This window comes from Panicum virgatum, chromosome 6K (assembly GCF_016808335.1).
Source record: "Panicum virgatum strain AP13 chromosome 6K, P.virgatum_v5, whole genome shotgun sequence".
In the NCBI taxonomy this organism is placed as follows: Eukaryota; Viridiplantae; Streptophyta; class Magnoliopsida; order Poales; family Poaceae; genus Panicum; species Panicum virgatum.
This window is the reverse complement of record NC_053141.1, coordinates 27,012,344-27,032,210: the sequence shown is the minus strand read 5'-3', so window position 1 is coordinate 27,032,210 and position 19,867 is coordinate 27,012,344. Positions and strand designations below refer to the sequence as shown.

At 44.5% G+C, this 19,867-nt stretch overlaps 2 protein-coding genes and 1 long non-coding RNA gene across 5 annotated transcripts; 1 reads left to right on the top strand and 2 right to left on the bottom strand.

Moving 5' to 3' along the window:
* Positions 1–5,901: 5,901 nt before the first annotated feature.
* On the top strand, positions 5,902–10,624 carry LOC120712138 (bifunctional nuclease 2-like). 3 transcript variants are annotated; one of them, XM_039997858.1, is made up of 11 exons: positions 5,902–6,184; positions 7,062–7,364; positions 7,889–8,059; positions 8,150–8,199; positions 8,277–8,333; positions 8,415–8,480; positions 8,554–8,628; positions 9,264–9,382; positions 9,736–9,827; positions 10,108–10,166; positions 10,242–10,624. In XM_039997858.1, the coding sequence occupies exons 2-10, from the start codon at positions 7,070–7,072 to the stop codon at positions 10,161–10,163; spliced, it is 981 nt and encodes a 326-aa protein (XP_039853792.1). In that variant the 5' UTR covers positions 5,902–6,184; positions 7,062–7,069; the 3' UTR covers positions 10,164–10,166; positions 10,242–10,624. The 3 variants fall into 3 exon arrangements, 2 of the variants coding, with proteins under 2 accessions (XP_039853792.1, XP_039853793.1); XM_039997859.1 differs by having other exon boundaries at positions 6,032–6,184; positions 7,066–7,364; XR_005690710.1 differs by having other exon boundaries at positions 6,037–6,184; positions 9,736–10,166.
* A 503-nt stretch (positions 10,625–11,127) lies between these two features.
* Positions 11,128–13,846, bottom strand: LOC120712141. Its single transcript, XR_005690712.1, has 2 exons — positions 12,446–13,846; positions 11,128–11,808 (listed from the first exon to the last, which is right to left on the bottom strand). It is a non-coding gene; the product is annotated as an uncharacterized LOC120712141 (long non-coding RNA).
* A 3,786-nt stretch (positions 13,847–17,632) lies between these two features.
* On the bottom strand, positions 17,633–19,846 carry LOC120713361. The gene is made up of 7 exons (XM_039999344.1): positions 19,716–19,846; positions 19,487–19,523; positions 18,914–19,115; positions 18,757–18,832; positions 18,463–18,675; positions 18,331–18,388; positions 17,633–17,990 (listed from the first exon to the last, which is right to left on the bottom strand). The coding sequence occupies exons 1-7, from the start codon at positions 19,844–19,846 to the stop codon at positions 17,895–17,897; spliced, it is 813 nt and encodes a 270-aa protein (XP_039855278.1). The 3' UTR covers positions 17,633–17,894.
* Between the last annotated feature and the right edge of the window lie 21 nt (positions 19,847–19,867).

The following is a 19,867-nucleotide window of genomic DNA, read 5'->3' as shown; positions in this document are numbered from 1 at the left end:
GCTCTTTAGCAAAATTAACAGCCCGAAGCGGTATGCGTGGTTTCTGGCCGCTGGATCTAGATCTGAGGGCTTGGATCAGATCGGCGCGGGATCTAATCGTGGCCATCTATTTCGGATCGGGCGGCCAGGGCGGTTCGGGCGTTCGGGGCGCGGCGGCGCCGTCGCCGGAGCTCTGCTCCGCGGCGGATGGTCGCCGGCGCAAACCGAATCCGGTGTTCCCGGGCTCGATTCGGGTCGCGGTGTGGCTCTGGAGCACCGCTCCGGCATGGGTAGTGCACTAGGGTGCCTAGGGATGCGCTGCAAGGCTGGGGGCATGCCCACCGACGGTGAGGCGGCTCTGGGCGTGGCGGCATGCCGCCGGCGAGCCCCGTTCTGGCCTCGGAACGGGTTCACGGGCCTCTAACTTCTAGCGCATAACAATCGGGAAGATGCAGGGGTCCTCACCGAGGGTTCAAACCGGCGGGACGAGGCATGGCAGCGCCGGAGACGATGGCGAGCGGCGGCGGACGGCGCTGCGCACGGGACCAAGACGTGGCGGGGCTTCTCCGGGCGCCTGGACTCCGCGGGTCGGCTCGTGGGGCACCTGCGAGGTTGGAAGGTGGGTCAGGGCGGGACAAGATCCTACGGCGGCGAGCAATTGCTCGGGAGTGGACTCACCGGCGGGGATGGCGTCGGATCGAAAAATCTCAGCGCGGCGTGGAGAAAACCTTGGAGTTGTGGTCCCAAGGAGGGTCGCGGGGCCTTGGCGAAGCTGGGGCGCGGCTAATGGCGGTCTGGGGTGCGGCGGGGCGGCGCGTGGCCACGGCGGCGCCGTGCTCTGCTCTCACGGAGCGGGGGGAGAGGCGGCTAGGGTTTGCGGGCGGCGAGGCGAGTGGATGGGGTGCAGAGCTGCGGCCGGGGGGTGCTAAAATAGAGGCCGGCGGGGATCCTGGGAGGTCGCGCTCGATGGTAACCCCGCCGAGATTTGCGGGCGAAGGGCGCGGCCGTTGCGCGGCGAGCGCTGTGCGGGGGAGAAGAACCTGCCAGTGGGGCCGGCCTGGCAGCGGGTGAGGCGGGGAGCGCGTGCGGGCCGGCCAGTGCGGGGTCTGCGGGAGGCCGGTGCACCGGGCTGGGTCAGACGTGGGAGCTCCGGGTCGCGCGGGAGCGAGTGCTGGGCGTCGGCGCGTGGGGATCAGCTGGGCTGGCCATGGGCTGAACGGGGGCGGGAGCGGGCCGTTGCGGGTTGGGCTGGGCCGAGTGGTGAGCGGGAGAGAAGAGTGGGCCGGTGCTGAGCTGCTAGCTGGGTTTTGGGCTGGGTTTTGGGTTTTCTTTTTCCTACTCTTCTCCTTTTCTATTTCTAATTCAAACAAAGTTTGAATTCAAATTTGAATTTGAATTCAAACCACACTCAAATAAAATTATGCACCAGCATGAATGCAACAAAAATTTAAACCTATGATAAATTTTAATTAATTAAGGAACAAAAATTAGATTAAATGCCAACTAAACACAATAAACCTTAGAAAATTAAATAAAGCCAATTTAATTTATTAATAAATGCTGAAATTTAAATTAGGGTGTTACAACAAGCCCCTTCTGTTTGACCCATTTGCACGGGACGGGGTTTGCCCCCCGGGTCCACTCTGTTACAGTCACTTCTTGTTCCTCGCCAGAATCATCGGAATCACCAGCTTGGGCCATATTAACATGGCGCTTGAACTTTTCTTGGTACAGATCAGGGTGGTAGTGTTCATATGCCGTAAGCTTCTACACCATGTGTGCCAGAGAGGTGAAATCCAACTTAAAAGCCAGATCCTTGATCGGCTTAGCGAGTCCCAGAACTGCCAAATCAACCGCTTCCTTTTCTGTTATGCGCGACGTGTAGCATCGGTTCTTGACCTCTCGGAAGCGCTGCACGTACTCTAAAACACTTTCCCCTCGCTTCTGCCTGACTTGAGCGAGGTCGGCAATCCCAGCTTCGGCAGCCTCTGAATGATACTGGGTGTGAAACTGATCTTCCAGCTGCCTCCATGTCCGGATTGAATCTGGAGGCAATGATGTGTACCATCCAAAAGCTGAACCCGTGAGAGACTGGGAAAAGAAACGGACCCTCAGGGGATCCGATACTGAGATCATCCCAAGTTGCGTCAGGTATTGGCTCACATGTTCAATGGAGCTGGCTCTTTCTGATCCGCTGAATTTTGTGAACTCCGGAAGCCGATACTTGGGTGGCAACGGGATCAAATCATATTCACTTGGATACGGCTTGGAATAGCTGATCGCCTTTCTCTTGGGCAGGATGCCAAACTGGTCCCTCAGTATTGCACTGACCTGCTCCACACTAAGAACTCCTGGGGCCGAGGGCTCAGCACTCGGCCCGGTAGCATACTTTGCCAGCCATGCCTGTTTTTCTGCGTCTTCTCCTGAGGCTCCTGTACCCACCAGCTGCCCCGTGCGTGTTGCGCTGATGTTGTCAGGTATGTACACGCACGTGTAGCCATGCGGGATCTCCTTGGGCGGTTCGTTCAGGAACTGGCCCTCTCCAGGATCACCGCTGATCTTGTACACGACGTAGATCGGCGAGCTTTGCTGTCCTGCTGCCGCGAGTGAATATGGCAATGGCGGCCCAGACTGGAGCGAGGCTTCCCCCTTGTGACTCCCCAAGATTGGTCCTGACGGGGAGTACTGGTTCTTGATCACCTCCTGGACAACGCGATGTGCCACGCGCTCAAGCTCTTTCACCAGGCTTTCTGAGTGCCGATGGAGTGTATGAGCCACCATATAGTTCATCTCCTGGCGTAGGGCCCTGGTTCGCTCCTCTGATGGCATGGACAGATCAACGTTGTCGAGAGCGCCCTCCGGTGAGAACCCCTTCCACCTGATGCCATGGTTGCGGGTCCTCTCAAAAGAGCTGATGAGATCGGCTTCGAACTGAGCTTTGACCTCATCGTATTTTTGCTTGTGCTCTGGAGTCTCTTCATATGTGACAGGTTTGGTGACCGGCGGAACCGGTGCTTGGTCCTGAGCTCCTGTCATCTCTGCAGCGGGCGTCGTTGTTGATGAATGTCCCACCGGGCGTGCTAGAATGTGTTGTCGGTCAAAACCCACCGACGAGCAGCGACAGGCAACACGAAGAGCCGGGAGGTCGCCGAGGCGCTGGCAGGCACTACTTCCTCGTCAACGGCCCGCAATCCGGCACACGCCGAGGATTCCGGAGAATGTAAGGCGTGCCACCTGACCTATACCCGATTAGGAAGGTGCGAACGTGCTTGCAACGATTTGCCTGCATACAGAAACACGTGGAAATGTAAGTCCGAGCCGTGGTCGGCTCCCCGGGACGACTCTTACATCGGCTTTAAAGAGCCGATCGAGTCTCGGTGTCAGATTGGATCTGCATCTATCCGGATATTGATGAATAAAGCAAATAATTATGGAAAACTTGCTTCAATTAAATCTAGCTGATTCGATCCATGACAGTAAAAGCCTCACTGCTAGATCGGAACATCCTACACGTAACTAGGCCTAGCGAACATAACAGATAACTAAACCATAACAAAAAACAGAGGCCTAAGAACTAGCAAGAGCCGATTCCCGGAACAATCCCTATCAAGGCTAAGATAAAGCATCTATTACATCACCGGAACATCCAATCCGTTTGTAGGGCCTAACCTAGTAGATATTGAGCTAATTCTTAGAAAATAAGAACAAACCGTAACAGATTGGATCTACTAGATAGAAAAGAAACAAGGTGTTAACTCTATGCAACTAATCCTCTACGATGAGAACTAGCTTAAGATCAAGCATGAACACATAGAGAAAACATGATATTCGTAGATGGTAAACAATAAGAGCATGATAGATCTACTAAAAGCCATGCTATGAACATCAAGATAACTAGCACTACTCGTCATAAAAAACGCTTCAGTACGAGTAGTACCAAGGTAAAGGCAAGAACAATACTGCACTGATCGCGAAAGCGATCAGGGCAGCATGACACTTACTTGGATGAAACCCTAAGATTAGGGGTGGCGGTGCGCCGAGAGTTGTTGTTTGCGAGACGTGATGACGTTCTCTTTTTTACGAATACCATAGGGTACATATTTATAGTCCGGAGACTTGGGAAACAATCTAAACTAATGTGTCCATATCGGACTCTATCTCTAACTCAATCTGAACTAAATCTAAGGATACATGGCCCAAATGCTCGCGCAGGAGCCGATTCGTAACCCTTCTTTAATTTCTTCATTAGGCCCAACTCACTCACGGCCCATTAATTAACCCTGTTAATTTATGGCGATAACAGTATGTCTAAGGCCTTTTTCGCCTAGGTGCTTGGCACAAGGAGTCAAAATATGCTTGACTGCCTTGTTTGAATAATTCAGTGCCTTTAAAAGCATAGCTCAATTGACTAGATTAGATTTTTTTTGGTTAAATCTATTTATGCAGATGAAAATCCTCCTCTCAATCTTTTCATATTTACTATAAGGGGAAAAAAGTGTTCTACCCTACAATTCAAAATTCAATTGTGATTTTAACTTCTTTTTTTAAAGTTTGTGATTTTGCCCTTGTTATTTTGAAATGATGCCCCTACTCTGTAACACTGTTTGCCTTGCTTGGATTAAATGGAGGAATAAACTGAAAAAAAACGCATAGAGAAAAAAGACAGTAATGCCCCTAGTCTTGTCTCCTTTCACCCGTGGATCTTAGAAACGAATCGGGATCTCACCAACCCGGTAGGGCGGTAGGGTTTGGCGGGCCTACACCGGCGGTCCCCTTCCCACCCTCCCGTGCGCCCCCACGCCACAGCGTTGGCGCGCGCTTGCCCGACGCACAACCTGGTTGCGTTAGCGCAAGGAGGAAGGATGCGGCATGGGCATAGCACAAGAAGCAGGAGAAGCGGTGGCGCTGCGCCTCGACCTCTAACGCGCTGCCCTGAGCCTCCGATTCCTTTGCTCTCACACTCTCTCAAGAGCTAATTCTAGCACTAACACTCATAAAACTTGTGCCAAATCTATGGATTGATCAATATACTCTTGGATGACTTGGAGATGTTTCTCTGGTATGTGTGTGACTTCTAGGGATTCCAGCAACTCCAAAATGGCAGAGAGAAAACATATATATAGCCCACTAACTCAATGTAGCTGTTGGGGCTTTTATGCGTGTAGCGTCGGTTGAACCGATCAGGGACTGTCAGTTCAACCGGCCACTCTGAGCTTCAAACTAGCCATTGGCCTTTTGACAGACACTGATGTTGTCATACAAAGTGTCTGTTAAACCGATGCCCTTGTGTCGGTTTAACCGGTCTTTAAGAATTTTTTATTGTCTTCATGTAGTGTTCTGCTGCTGACGTGGCATTGCACTGACGATCGTCGGTTCAACCGGTCCCGAAAGATCTTCTGCAGCCCACCAAACATGCTCTTTGAATAATGCCAAAGTCAATGCACTGACGCTTGTTCTCTGAGCGTCTTTTAAATGATCTTTAAGAACCTCTTCACCTGGCCTTCTTTTGCAAGATCTAATGCACCACGCTGTCGTCGTTTTAAGCGGTGACCGAGTGTCGGTTTAACCGATGCTTAGTTTTCTGCTTGCACTTGTTCAAATCATCGCAACGGTCATTTGAACACCTCAATATATTCTAACTCTGGTTTTTCACTATGACTTGGCATCTCGACGGCGAATCGGACACGTCTCGACGGTGAGTTGGACACATTGAATTTTATCCACAGGATTTAGAAAGTTCTATAAATATTATCTCACAAACTTGTTAGTTTCATTGATTATATTATCATTCGATTACTAAAATCACAAAATAGTGATCTAAACGGGGCGTATTCGTTACAGCTCTAAGAGTGAGCAAGCGCATAAGTTATTAAGCTGTATGTATACCCTTGGTCACGGAAACTGTTCCACACGAAACAACCACAAACAGGAGCCGAGAGCAAAACAGAGGCACAGAGCCGAGCCAAGAAAGTAGGGGCGAAAGAGTAATTTGGGAGAGGAACTACCCCGCCCGCCCACCGTTTCATGGTTCTGATCTCTTCCAGATAAAGGCGAAAGGCAACAAAGCCCCACACCTCTTTCTGTTCCATTTTTCTACCCGAACACATCGTAATCCACAGCGATCGCCTCTCTCCACCCCCTCCTCTGAAGTTGCGCTCGTGCTCTGCTTCCTCTCGGTTCCAAGGAGCGGCGGCCATTGCTGCTGGTAAGCCGATGCTTTCCTCGCCCCCCTTTTCCAAATCAGGCTTGGCTCCGACGCGATTCTCGATCCGATTCTCGCGGCTTGCTCTCACTCTCTTAGTCTTTTCCGATTCCTTTCCCATTTATGGGTGGGATTCTTTTCTTTTGCCCTTCTCGTTTCTTGGGAGGAGGCAGCCGGTGGTAGTTTATTTTTATTTCTTTTGGGGATTTGGCTTCGGGTGAGTGCTTGACGGTTAAGCTTCGATTTGGGCGGATTCTTGCTTGCTTTGCTATCGCCTATCGCTGCTTGGTCCCGTCGATACTCGTGGTGTGGCGTGAAGAAGGATGCAATTTCGTGGATGATTGGTCCGTACTTTCATCGATTACCGTGTGTGTGGGTGTGGGCGTGTGGCGTGCATTCGGAGAAGTATGCGTTTTAATAATTTTTCACCTGGTTGCTCAGTTCAGTCGATAAGTGAGGTGACCTTGCTAAATAGTTTGTTCTAATGCTGATGCGAATCAACGGATTACTGCTAACCTTGCTGTACGGACAAATATTCCATGGTATCTCCAACTGTGGTAATGAAATTTGTTTAGGATGCTTATGCAAAATTTTTGAGGATGGGACGAAGCAACCGACACTACATTTCGGGGTCGGGGGGTAAATAATAAGCACACAATTAGGATCAGACATTGTAGATTGCAGGCCATCTCAGCTATGAAGCCAGATTGTTGGTTGATACGTCATTGTCAGGAAATGGGAAAGTGATAATACATCCACGCAGAAAACGAATCATTTTTCTGACTTTTCCGTTGCTATTTGTGACTTGGATTTATTCCCCAGGACATTATCCAGAGGCTGTGATGGATATTTATTGATTTGTTTCAATTTTACCATGTAGGCAGATTGATGGCGATGGAGGGACCTGTTCTATGCCGTCCCGCGATGCAAGCAAAACTGCCTTCTGCGGGGCTCATCAGCAATTACCTTGTCAAATCTGGGCAGCTTGGGACTGCATTCTTTGGTGCCATGTCAAAATACAGGAACATTACTAGATTCATTTCTCCAATCTCTGAACTGCCCGTGAAAAATCCCAGCCATGTTTGCTGTAGCTTCAGCTCATCTTCTGATGGTAATGGACACATGGCTGGAAACTTTAGCGAGAGTGATGAAGATTATGTTAATTCGACTGTGCTAGAAGCTGGTAATCTCTTCACACAAATATGTCTCAAGTTGTTACTCTCAATTTCTTTTCCTGATAAGATGACTTTCTGAACATTTTAATGTTCTCTGGTGAACCACTAGGAACTAATAGCTAAATGGAACAACTGAATATTTCTTGTTGCATTGCAGTTTAGCCATTCCTTTTAGCTCTGCTGTTACTGTTAGATCAGGGCTGTGATGTTGTGATGCTACCATACATTAGTCGCACTAGTCAAACCATTCCAACAGGCTGGCAACATTTCCACTGTGCATGAATTTCTACTGCAACTACTATGCGTGTGTAGTTTGGAATGGTTTATTTATTATAACAGTTTTGACCATGCCTATATCGAGTTGATGGATATGATATTCTTAAATGTAAATGATGGTTGAATATGAGTTGAGTTCTACTAATGAAAAAATGGCAAATTGATTGTCTGACAACTTAGTTAAACAAAAACATTCTATACATGTGTGTCCCCATTAACAGTTGAAAGTAAGATCTCTTGTGGTTTTCTGTCTCAGTTGAGGTTAGAAGTGGATCAGAAGGATATGTAATCAAGATGCGAGATGGCAAAAACCTGCGATGTGTGCATAATAATTCTCATGGAAGAAATATTCCAGAGAGTGCACCACAACCAGCTATTGTTTTGAGGATTGAAGATGGAAGCGAAACTTTACTTCCAATCATCGTTTGTATGTGAAACTCTTTAACTTTGATCTGTTTGCTTTGAATTTAAACTTTTAATTGATTTTCATATATTTGTATGCACTAACTTTTTGCAGTGGAGATGCCAAGTGTACTTTTGATGGCAGCTATTCGCAATGTCCACATTGTAATACCTTCTGTGACTATAGCTCTCTGCTTTGGTTTATTATCCTAGATGCAGTCTATGACACTTATCTGTTGTAGGCACGACCTACCATATATCAAGTTGTCAAGGAAATGATTGATAAAATGGGTTATGAGGTCAGCATAATTTGGAAGCTCACATAATAACATGTTGATTCACTTGCCCCTTCTATCATGATGTTTGTACTTTTTTTCCAGGTAAAACTTGTTCGTGTAAACAAAAGAATTCAAGAAGCATATTGTGCTGAACTCTATCTCACGAAGGTACTAATTTTGATAATGAAACTGCTTCGTTTTAATATATAACATTCTAAACTAGATACCACCTGTCCTGCAGAGAGAAGATCCTACAGACAGTATCACCTTTGATCTTCGACCTTCAGATGCTATCAACATCGCAGTTCGCTGCAAGGTATATTTATTATTCTTGTTGAAGGTTTTGCTAGATGCTAATTGATTCATTAAGTAGTCTGAAGTTTTCAGTTCTTGCCCTTCTCTTTGTTTCTGTAGTGGCTTTCCTTTTGATATTGGACCAATTTCTGAATCTGGTTTGTCTATTTTTTTAATAAATAACAATGCTACTCCTATGTCACTAGTTCATTGAGACAGTTAAGAAATCAAGAGACATGCTACACTGGATTTAAGATTGGACCAGTTAGATTACATCTCTGAATCAGCATTGCCTTTTTTTAATAAATTATGATGTTAGTCCAATTAGAGATGGCAACGGGTACATACCCGCTAGATAGTACCATCCCATACCCGCACCCATTACAGATATTTATACCTGTTCCAATACCTGTACCTGCATGCGCGTATAAAATCTTACGTCTATGTCCAATGCCACAAGTTCACCGAGACAGTTAATGGTATGAAGTGACATGCAACATTGGATGTTAATATACAACATTAGCCCACGAAAGTAAGCAGTTGCTATGAAATAAAAAATGGACACTTGCTTGGATTTACAATGTTTACAAAAAAATTTAGAACATCTGTGAAAAATCCTTACTCTCCATATTGATTTTACTTTCTTGACACGAACAGGTTCCTATTCAAGTTCATAGAAGTCTTGCATACAGTGATGGCATAAGGCCAGTTGAGCCAGCAAGAATGGCGGTAGCAGCTGGTGTATCGGAGGGGCTGTTGTTTACAGAACTTGACAGGTATTTTACAAATATACTTGATGTTTGTTATAGATTGCCTGAAACCAATAATGTCATGCAACAGCTGTAAGAATGCCAGTAACTTTGGTTTATATCTTCCTACAGACTTGTACTTGCATGCTTCCGTAAATTATCCCACATACAAACGAAATATTCACTCTGAATTTTGATGTACACGAGTGGGGCAGCAGACGCTGTATAAAATAGTTACTTGTGAGGGCAAAGAGGAACCGATAAATTGATACATTTTCACAGTTTGCATTGGGTGCAGTTTGAGGAGATTCATATGCACTTCACTTTTTAAGATGTAGAAAGCTTACCAACTGACCTATTACACTTGCACTTTTTATTAGACCTGATGGACAGCCCTGTGTTGAGGCTCAAGAGTTTGGATTAGTGCGGAACATGCTCATCGCAGCTGTTGAAGAGAGATACAAGGATGCCGGTAACAATACTATCACTCATTATGGCTTCATTCCAATTCATCCAGTTATCAAGTTAATGTTTCCTGAGAATCTTTCTTGAAATTGTTTGAAATGTTAAATAAGCATAACTCTGTTTCCTTTGCGAGTTGCAACCATCTTTCTGTACTTTGCAAAGGACCCTGAGCACAATATATCACCCTGTATGCGTTAATGTTGGAAAATAGTAAGCTTTAGTTTAAATAGCAGACTTGGTGCTGTTTTCTTTAAAATGTTGATTGGTTTATTTCTCGGTTTCTACAGCATCATGGAAGGACAAACTGATGCAGCTGAGGTCCAAGCGGAAGAACTGGGCCTGACAGGTTCTAAACTCGTATAGCTCTATTTTCCAGTCATTCTCCCGTCACGGATTTGTGATTGCTTCTCACTCTTGACAGTGTGGTCCGTCTTGATGGTGTAAATAAAGATGACGACCTGCTGAATTCCAGTGTGCATTCCAGATGAGTTGACACTGGTTATGGTTCTATGTAACTAGTTGTACATATTATATGGGCTTGAGAATTGGCTTCTGTAAATTCATACTAAGCTTCCAAGCAAAAACTAAAAATCTGTCATATTTGTGGGCGCCAATGTGTATGCTGTCGGAATTAAAATATCTTCTGCGACATCCTGCCCCAATTGGAATTTGGCCCATGATGGTTTATGTGTGTGCAATGGAGGTTTAGGCCTAAATTGGTGGTTGTGGTGAGTTGTACAAATATAGTATATAGGGTCAATTGGATCCATATTATTATAATTTTTTAACTTCTCAATTACGTCATTGCTATTTGTATATTCGAAACCCAGGTTACTCTACCTACTCTACGTGAAATGAAGTTGAAAGCGTAAGCAGGATAGTGGAAGTGTGAGGTTCGGCCTGCCAGTGTGTGTGTGCCGCGCAGGCTGTCCGGCATAGAACAGGACTTATTCACGGGTGTTTCTAATTTACGGGCGTCCGCTAGTTTGGATCTGTACGGTTGATTTCAGACAGCCTCATGCTTTTCCGTTTTTGGTATGTGTGTGGGTCCCAACTCAACTCACTTTCCCTTCCGCGGTCCCCTGGGATCTCCGACAGCGGGCGAAAATATTAAATTTGCTATGCATTCTTCAAAGTAGGACATAACTAATGTACGGCCGGCCGTAAATTAAGCCGGCCGTACGGCCTATCGGGTATCACATTTTTATCTGCTTTCCCTTTTTGGAAAAAAACTACACTGGTGATTCCTAAATGAAAAACACTGCATAGATAGAATATATAATTTTATTCAGAATACATACATATTATTACAGAACTGCCAAATGTGATAAGCATATCAATTTAGTTTACAGGAGTCTATTTACACATTGATTTGCCTCTCCCTCATTCCTTGACTAAAAAACTACATCACAGACAAATATTAAACTTTCATGACTCTGTTGTGATACGCATGCATCTCACAAGAAAGAACTACAAAATCTTATTAACACAAACACACATTGCCTCAGGACAGATTTGTTGTGATGCTGAAAAGTTGCTTTTGATGGACAAACTAAACAACATGTGTTGAAGTTTCCGAACTGATGGGTTGATACACCTCATTGCCCTCCATCTCCATATGTATAATGAAATGTTGTAGACCTGATTAAATGCAAAAAATATATTCATTAGGGATTTCGATGCTGGTTAAGTAAGAAATCGGGAAGAAAAAGAATATGCATAATTGACTGACCAAGAAACACTGATCTGCCTATTTAGAAACACATTATTGCCTTTTAAAATGACTTATTTTGCTGATACTTACAGGACAGTGGTGGGAGCACAAAGGAGAGAGGCAGAGGAAAGCTCACCTTGGCACCAAAAAAAAAATACAATGATGGGAGCCTTACAGCTACATGGCGGGTTATAGTGCCGATTTGTTGAGGAATCTTGCAGACAAAAAGAAAAGGAAAATCAGGTTTCAAGTTCCGAACACCATTTTTGTGTGACTGAAATGAGGAAAGAAAACAAAGATTAGTGAAAGAATAGTAAATGCAGTTAGTATTAGGAGTAAATATCATCAAAGGCTAAATACCTCTAGTAACAAACATTGCTAGTTCTATATGACCCACATTATCATATTTTTTGCTAATTCGGAAACATAACATTGCTTAAAATTTCAGATGATATTATTACCTAATCAAGAATCGTATTATTGCCGCAAATAATTACATAATTTGCTAATCCAGAACAACATTATTACCTAATGAAGTACATTTAATTGCCTACTCTCATAGCTAGTATTTCTTTCTAACAGCCTTCTAAAGTTCAATAACTAATCAGATGCACCTATAGGCATGTCATATTGGTGATATCTCAACTATAATATTTGATAACCCAACTGACCTAATTGCACTGGTCGTGCAACAACAACATCAAACATACACAACCTACCACGATCGATAGTCAAATGGCAAAAAAAGGGAAAATGTGATATCTAAGGGGATGAATGCCCAGGCAAAGAGGAATGAGTGTAAGATTTGTAGGTCAACCAAGTCACACTGCTCCAAAAATGTATAGAGAAATAAGAAAGGAATATTTAAAATAATATCTAAATAGAATTTAAATGCCTCCTAAAATTCATACAATATAAATCTTCAGGCCTTATTCTCTAGCACCAAAACAGTATGGACCAGTACAATCATTAGATTTGTGTGAGTCTGCTATGACACTAAAACAAGGAATTGAATCAATATGAATAACCAGAAAATTGCCTAAATTGATGAAGATAGATAACCAACAAAACAAAAAATTGAATCACTATTAATAACCAGCAAAATCACCTAAATTGATGAGGATAGCTAACAGCAATACAAGGAATTGAATCAGTATTAATAGCCAGCAAATCCACCAATTCAAGCCTTGTGTGAGCTTGTTCATGCCTAGCTGTACAACTAACCAGCAAACTAGACACAAACAATGAACCGGGGGGGGGGATGCTTATGGAACCATATCATTGCCCATCTGTAATTATATTATTCTCTAATTCCTACATATAAATTGCCTAAATGTTTACCTAGTGTTGATATTTTTGTTGTTACATATAGGGAAAATGCTTATTGGAAACTATATTATTGTCCATCTGTAATAATATTGTTGCTTAATTCCTACCTATAAATGCTTATAAGTTTTATAAAAATGCTAGTTTAGCATAAGTTGCATGCAATGCTTATGTACTAATAAGCAAAAAGCAGAAACTTTTCTAAATTGGTTCGTGTGAACATTTTAAATGCTAGTTGGATAGTATTAAAATCCCTATTGAAATTTATTAGAGTGCTAATGATGAACATGCATGCAACCAGTTTGAGGAATGCAAGATAAAAACTATCTTCCATGCATTAATGCAAAAAGCCAAAGACTATGCAGAAAAAATAAACTCAGTAAAAGAGATGGATGAATGCAAATTTAATCTAAAAGGAAACTGAAAATTGCTTATCATAAGCTATAGAAATGCTACAAGGAATAGGCATAATTGCGGGTGAAAAATAGTGTAGTTGTCATCGTAATCAATATTTCTTAAACAAAAAATAGAAACTACAAGTTGCCCAGAAAAATGTGTTACTGCTAGTGGGTGTGTGCAAGGTTATTATTTGTATCGCAGAAGTAGGTGAAATCACATTATGCGAGGTTATTTTCGAAAGAAAAACAAGTGTATGATTCTACATATGCAAAAATGTCCTACCAATTTAAAAAGAAGCATTATTAAGCTAAGATTAGTCTTATCACCGCCACCCACACCAATATGAATATATTATGTAAAAACCATTTAGAAAGAACACTGTTTGAAATGTGTTCTTCATCAGTAAGCTGCCTTTGTCTGTGCTATGAAAAACTAACACAACGTCGAAAGCTAAAGATTTTGTAGAAGCTTCCATTTCATGTGCTAAGTGCTGATGTTCCCCCGACAAATAGCCACCCACTAGCAGCGAGAGGAACTAGACATATCATTTCATATACTGGACTAGAGAAAAGGTGGGGGTCTGCTTGATTCACCTTCCAGCTAGCAGCAAAAGACGGTGTCATCTCCAGGGCCTCAAATTTGCAGCCAACATATGCTGAAACATAAAGAAAACACTAAGGTGGATTGGAAGGTGGGGTAAAAATGTGAAGAAAATGAAGTAAAAATGAAGATCTTGTTCAAGGGGGTCTCCGAAATGGTCTGACGCCCCTGCCCTTTCACCCCCCACCCGATGCAGAGGATTTGAGCCCACTCCCCTGCACTTCTACTAAAATCTCTGCTGGTGGATACGAAAATCAACCAGCAAATGTTAAAACAACCTCTACTTCCCTAAACCATCCCCCAACAAAATTACTACCAAAATGTCGCCAAAACAACAGATTTCTCTACTACTAAAAAAAGGCTAAGAGTGACAAAAAATTCAGCAGTCGGTCTTTCATCCTTCGTCATTTGGTTTTCGTCCGTCCGCCCCACCCCGCCCACCTATCCCGCGACCTCCGTTAAAAAAAAAACAGGATCTCGATCCCGTCTGTTGCCGCCTCTCCCATCGCTGCGCGCGCCGTCCTCCGCCCGCCGCCGTGCGCGTCCTCCTCCCCGGCCCCGTGCGCGGCCTCACCCATTCGCGTTTCCCCCTCGCCGTCACCGTCTGAAACCCAAACACCATGTCGAGTCCGCCTCCTTGGACCACCGCCACCGCTGGACCCGACTGCCTGCAGCACCAGTCCATTGACGCCGCTACCGCCGGACTGCACCGTCGGCTCGTCGAACTCCGGTCTGTAAGCACCGTTGTCCCGTCCACACCCTGATATGCTGATCATTGGCCAAAATCAATCCCGGAGGGGGTGCCGCAGCTAACCTGTTTTGATTTTTGAATTGCTAGAACCCTGCTCCGCCCTCCAATCCAGACGTTGCGTAACACATCGCGCCGCCGCGCAGTTCCTGGCATCCCGTCCTCCCGTCGAGACGGTGGTCGCTGCTAATCCGCGCTCCGTCCACTACCTGACGTCGCCACGATGCGCCGCCACGTCGCGCTGCCGCACAGTTCCGGCATCCCGTCGTCACATTGTGTCGGAGGACCGCTGGCACGTCGTCACCATCTGAGGTAACATCCACGGCTAGTTCTACGACCTCATCAAGCTCCTTCACATCGGCGGCGACGCGCCTGACACCAACTACGTCGGTCAGTCCCCCTGCCTCTTCTAGCCTCCTGCGACCTGTGCTGGGTTATCGTCAATCTATTAATTTGTCAGGTGGTTCAATCTGGTTCTCGTCAATCTATTGATCCTGCTGGGGAACTGAGGTGCTCGGGCTTCAGGGCTGGGAGCACCTGCGATGAGCTTACTAACGCTAAATGGATTGTTGAAGCTCTGTTGCTTCATTGTTCAATAACTGTTTCATGTTGTTATTATGCTTTGGATTAGTCGATTTGGGTATCTGTTGACTGCATATTGTATTTTATGTCCGTAGCCATCATTTGAGCTGACACTGAGCTTCAATAATTGCAGCTAATGTTTATCATGGTGACCTGAAGCCCAAGAATATTTTAGCGAACTCTAACTACAAACTGAAAATATGTCACTTTGGACTAGCACGAGTTGCATTCATAGATACCCCAATAACAGTATTTGGGATGGTATGTAAGGGGGAAAAATTTGTTCTTTTGTTTATTGGATTGAATGATAATGGATATCAAATTTGATACATATGCCCTACAGGATTATGTTGCAACAAGATACAAAGATCCCGAGCTTTTTGGATCCTCCTCCTCCATGGTGAGCCCTATAGTTATATCATACAAATGCTCACTATATTGACAGAGGAATTCAATTAGCAATTACGATTCTTTGAGCATATTATTCTCTCCCCCCCCCTTTGACAATGAGTTCTATCATGGCATGTTACTACATTTCACCATTGTCTTGTTAAATAACTCTGTATATATTTAGGTGGAGATATAAATGCTTGTCTTTGTTGTTCTATATTTCATTTTTTAATTCCTTTTTAGGTTCGGAATGAGAAAGCAAGAAGGTACTTGAGCAGCATGAGAAAGAAAGACTCAGTTCCATTTTCTCAGAAGATTCCCAATGCAGATCTTTTGGCACTTAAAATATTGGAAAAGCTATTAGCGTTTGACCCAAAGGACGTTCAACTGCAGAAGAGGTAATCCTTTGGTGCTCTGCCACATTAATTTTTTCTACTGCCTCAGTTCATTTCCCTCTATGAAATTGGGCCTGTGATGTTGCTTGCAACCTTACTTGGTAATCCTAAGTGTTTGTGAGGTTCTTTAAATACCCTTTTGTGTTAGGCATTGCGTGATCCATACTTCAAATGTCTTGCCAGGGTTGAAAGAGAGCCATCCTGTCAGCCAATCAAAAAAGTGGAATTTGACTTTGAGCACAAAAGAATGTCAAAGGAAGAGATAAGGGAGTTGATATTCCGTAGAAACTGGAATATCACCCACAATTGCTGAATAGCTACATGAACGACACAGAGAGGACAACCTTTCTCTACCCAAGGTTTTAGCTTTTCTGTATTTTCACATTTATGGTGCTTTCTACATGCATGTATTTACTCATGTATTCCTTCGTTTCAACTATCTCATGGGATATGGGAATACTCGTTGGCTATGTTACACAGTGATGTTGAGCAGTTTTCTGATCTTAAAGAAAGAGTAAATGTCACTGGCGGTCCCCAAACTTGTGCCGAGATTTCAAGTAGGTCCCGGTACTCTCAAAATGCACATCTAGGTCCCTGAACTTGTCCCGAGTTCTCATCCCGGTCCCGGTACTCTCAAAATGCACGTCTAGGTCCCTGAACTTGCTAATCCATTTCATATAGGTCCAAATCTCCATAACATGCTCTCCAAACAGTACGATTAAGTGAACTAACAGGTGGGGCCCATATGGCAGTCACAGCGTCATCGATCAGAGCGTGTACAGCCCCTGACTAAAAGAACTGAAGAGAGAATGAGTAGTGTTAGCTTAGCTCTACTCAATGTTCAATAGCTGACAACATTCAGCAACGTCCTATTGGCTATTGCTGAATGTTGCTGAATGGTGTCAGCTATTGAACATTGAGTAGAGCTAAGCTAACACTACTCATTCTCTCTTCAGTTCTTTTAGTCAGGGGCTGTACACGCTCTGATCGATGACGCTGTGACTGCCATATGGGCCCCACCTGTTAGTTCACTTAATCATACTGTTTGGAGAGCATGTTATGGAGATTTGGACCTATATGAAATGGATTAGCAAGTTCAGGGACCTAGATGTGCATTTTGAGAGTACCGTGACCGGGATGAGACCTCGGGACAAGTCCAGGGACCTAGATGTGCATTTTGAGAGTACCGGGACCTACTTGAAATCTCGGGACAAATTTGGAGACCGCCAGTGAAATTTACTCTTAAAGAAATGTGATGCTGAATCCCACAAGACAACAGCAGGCTGCTACCGCATCTGGGAAAAAAAAGGTGATGGTTTGTCCCAAAAACGAGGCCCCTCGAAGGTACAAAATCTTTCTGGCGACAATGCCTTTCTCCGCTGCTCTCTTGAGTTGTTCAGTTTAGTTGATCGAGTCTAGACCTCCATGTTTTGAATACACACTTATTTGTTGCCTACAGCTATCCACTGCTAGCTGAAATGCTTCTCGATTCATGATCCTCTTTCTTATTTGGTGATGGGATTCTGCTGGTCAACTGGATTAGATAAGTGGTTTCATGTTTTTTTACTTTAATTTGGAGCAATCACTTGAAACAATCTGTATCTTTGGATTAATTATGTCTGGTTGAACAGGTATTGCTTTTCCTTCAATCCAGGCAGTTTCACAACTGATAAATGCTAAAAGCATCTTTGTTTTTTTCCTGGAAGATAAAACAGGTGCTCTGTTTACAAACAGTCCACTGATAGGATCATTGGCACATTATTTCTGATCTCAATGAATAAATGCCAAAACAAATACAAGGAGAATAGTTTGGCAAATCCAGCATAATTCTTAGGAGGGGCTTATTTCCACCTATAGATAACTTTAACCTCGCAGTGCATCTATGACAAAAATTGTAGAAGAGGCTTAGGAGGAGCTCCATTAGTCCAATGGCGGTAGGAGAGGCTGGAGTCCTTCCAGACCCACCATTGGCTCCGCCTCTGGTTTGAGTACTTGCCTGCCGTTGTTTAAGTAGACCTAGCTGAAATTGTCAGGTACCAGACAAAAAAAAATTTGTATGGGGATGAAATAGTTTCAATTAAGCGTCCTGTACAAATTATGTATGCCTTAAGCACTTTCTTTTCATATATGCACAATGGAGAAACTATATTTATGGCACCGTTTTAATTATGCGTTTGTGTTATTTGTTCATGCTTGGTTGACAATGTTACATAACATTGCTATTTTGGTGAATAATCTTTGTGCTGCGGTTATAATTTTTTTTCTGCCCGTAGCAACGCACGAGCATGAACCTAGTGACTAAAAAAACACCTATATCTAAGCTGCCAAAAAAATGGGATGGGTCAGTTTCACTCACCCGTGTGCAATTTTTTTCTCTGGCAGAGACCGCAACAAAACCTTCATGTGCTAGAAATCTGAGCAAAAACCACGTATGAACAAGGGGGATGGGGTCTAGAAGAACACATCGCACAAAAAAAGGACCCCTCACCTGACCCTGTGCTTTCCCCCCACCAGATTGCAGAGGAGCACAGGCAGAGCGCGTGGGGAGATGTTGATGTCTCCTTGCAACCAAAAACCACAGAAAAAATCAGAGACAAAAAGGGGGACGGGGATTTCAGCTACAGGAAGGGAGAGGTATGTGGAATCGCTGACCTCAATTCTGATTCTGCTCTGCCAGATTCCGAGCCACGAGATGCTGCTGCTGCAGATCACCAAAAAAGCCCCAAAATCATAGACGACTTGTAGAGAGATTCAGGGGTGCGCGGGATGGGGATGAACTCACCTATCTGATCTGCGTTTCCTGCACTCCTCCCCCGCCCCCTCCACCCCTCCGGATTCCTGCTGCTCGAGGCGACGACCTCAACCAAAAAAAACCACAACGAAATCCTGGATCAACCGCCGTGGATCGAAAATGATACTGCGCGGGAGGAAACATTCACCTGGGTATGATCTCCACTTCAACCCCGCGCCGATTCCCCGCTGCGTGTCCAGATGCGCGCGGTCAAAATCGCCGATGGGTGTGAGAGCAGATGGAGGAGAGAGAGAAAATCTAGAGAGAGAAGATGAGTAGAAGAAATGAACAGGCGCGCGACCCGATGTTTTCAATAAATTTCCCTCTGGTTTGTATAAGGTGGGACTAGACTGTCAGGGGCCGAGCGCCGCGTGCGAATGACGAAACATTGGACCGGCTCGTTCGATGGACGATGGACGGTGGATTGAATCAGCCATTCCACCGGACAAAAAAAATAGCCTGCTGTTATATAGTCATTAGGGCATGTACAACCCACAGACGGGGTTCCGTTTTTAAACACCTCGAATCTACCATACAGACAGGTATAAAGACACATGATACAATCCAGAGACCGAGTCTATCTATAAAGCTGTTTAACGCTTTGCATATAGGTAGGATCAACTTGTAAATAAATTTCTGTATACCATTGTGTGATTAGTTGATAGAAATATATGAAGCATAAATAAGAGCAACTGAATTACAAGATATTCTCTCTACATACGCAATAGTGGTTGTTCAGAACTTCACTAACAATAGCACTAAAAAATTCCAGCAATTACAAGTCATCAAGGACAACAAACCGACAAGAAACAATCCTAAATCATCTACAAACCTAATCGATTCTGTTACTTGCAAATTCCACCTAATTTCACCAGCACACAACTAAAACTCTAGCAGTCATTTCATCAAGCACCTGGCGAGCACCAACAATAGCTACCCTGATTCCTCACAGCGACACAGCCACCAACAATAGAAGGCGGAGCTTCTTGCCGAGCTCCCGGGAGCGGACGCGCTGCATGCTGCTGGACCTCCTGTTGCCGTTGGGCAAGCTTCGGGCATACCTGCACCTTTCCCTCCCCATACCCATAAGTTAATTATCCAA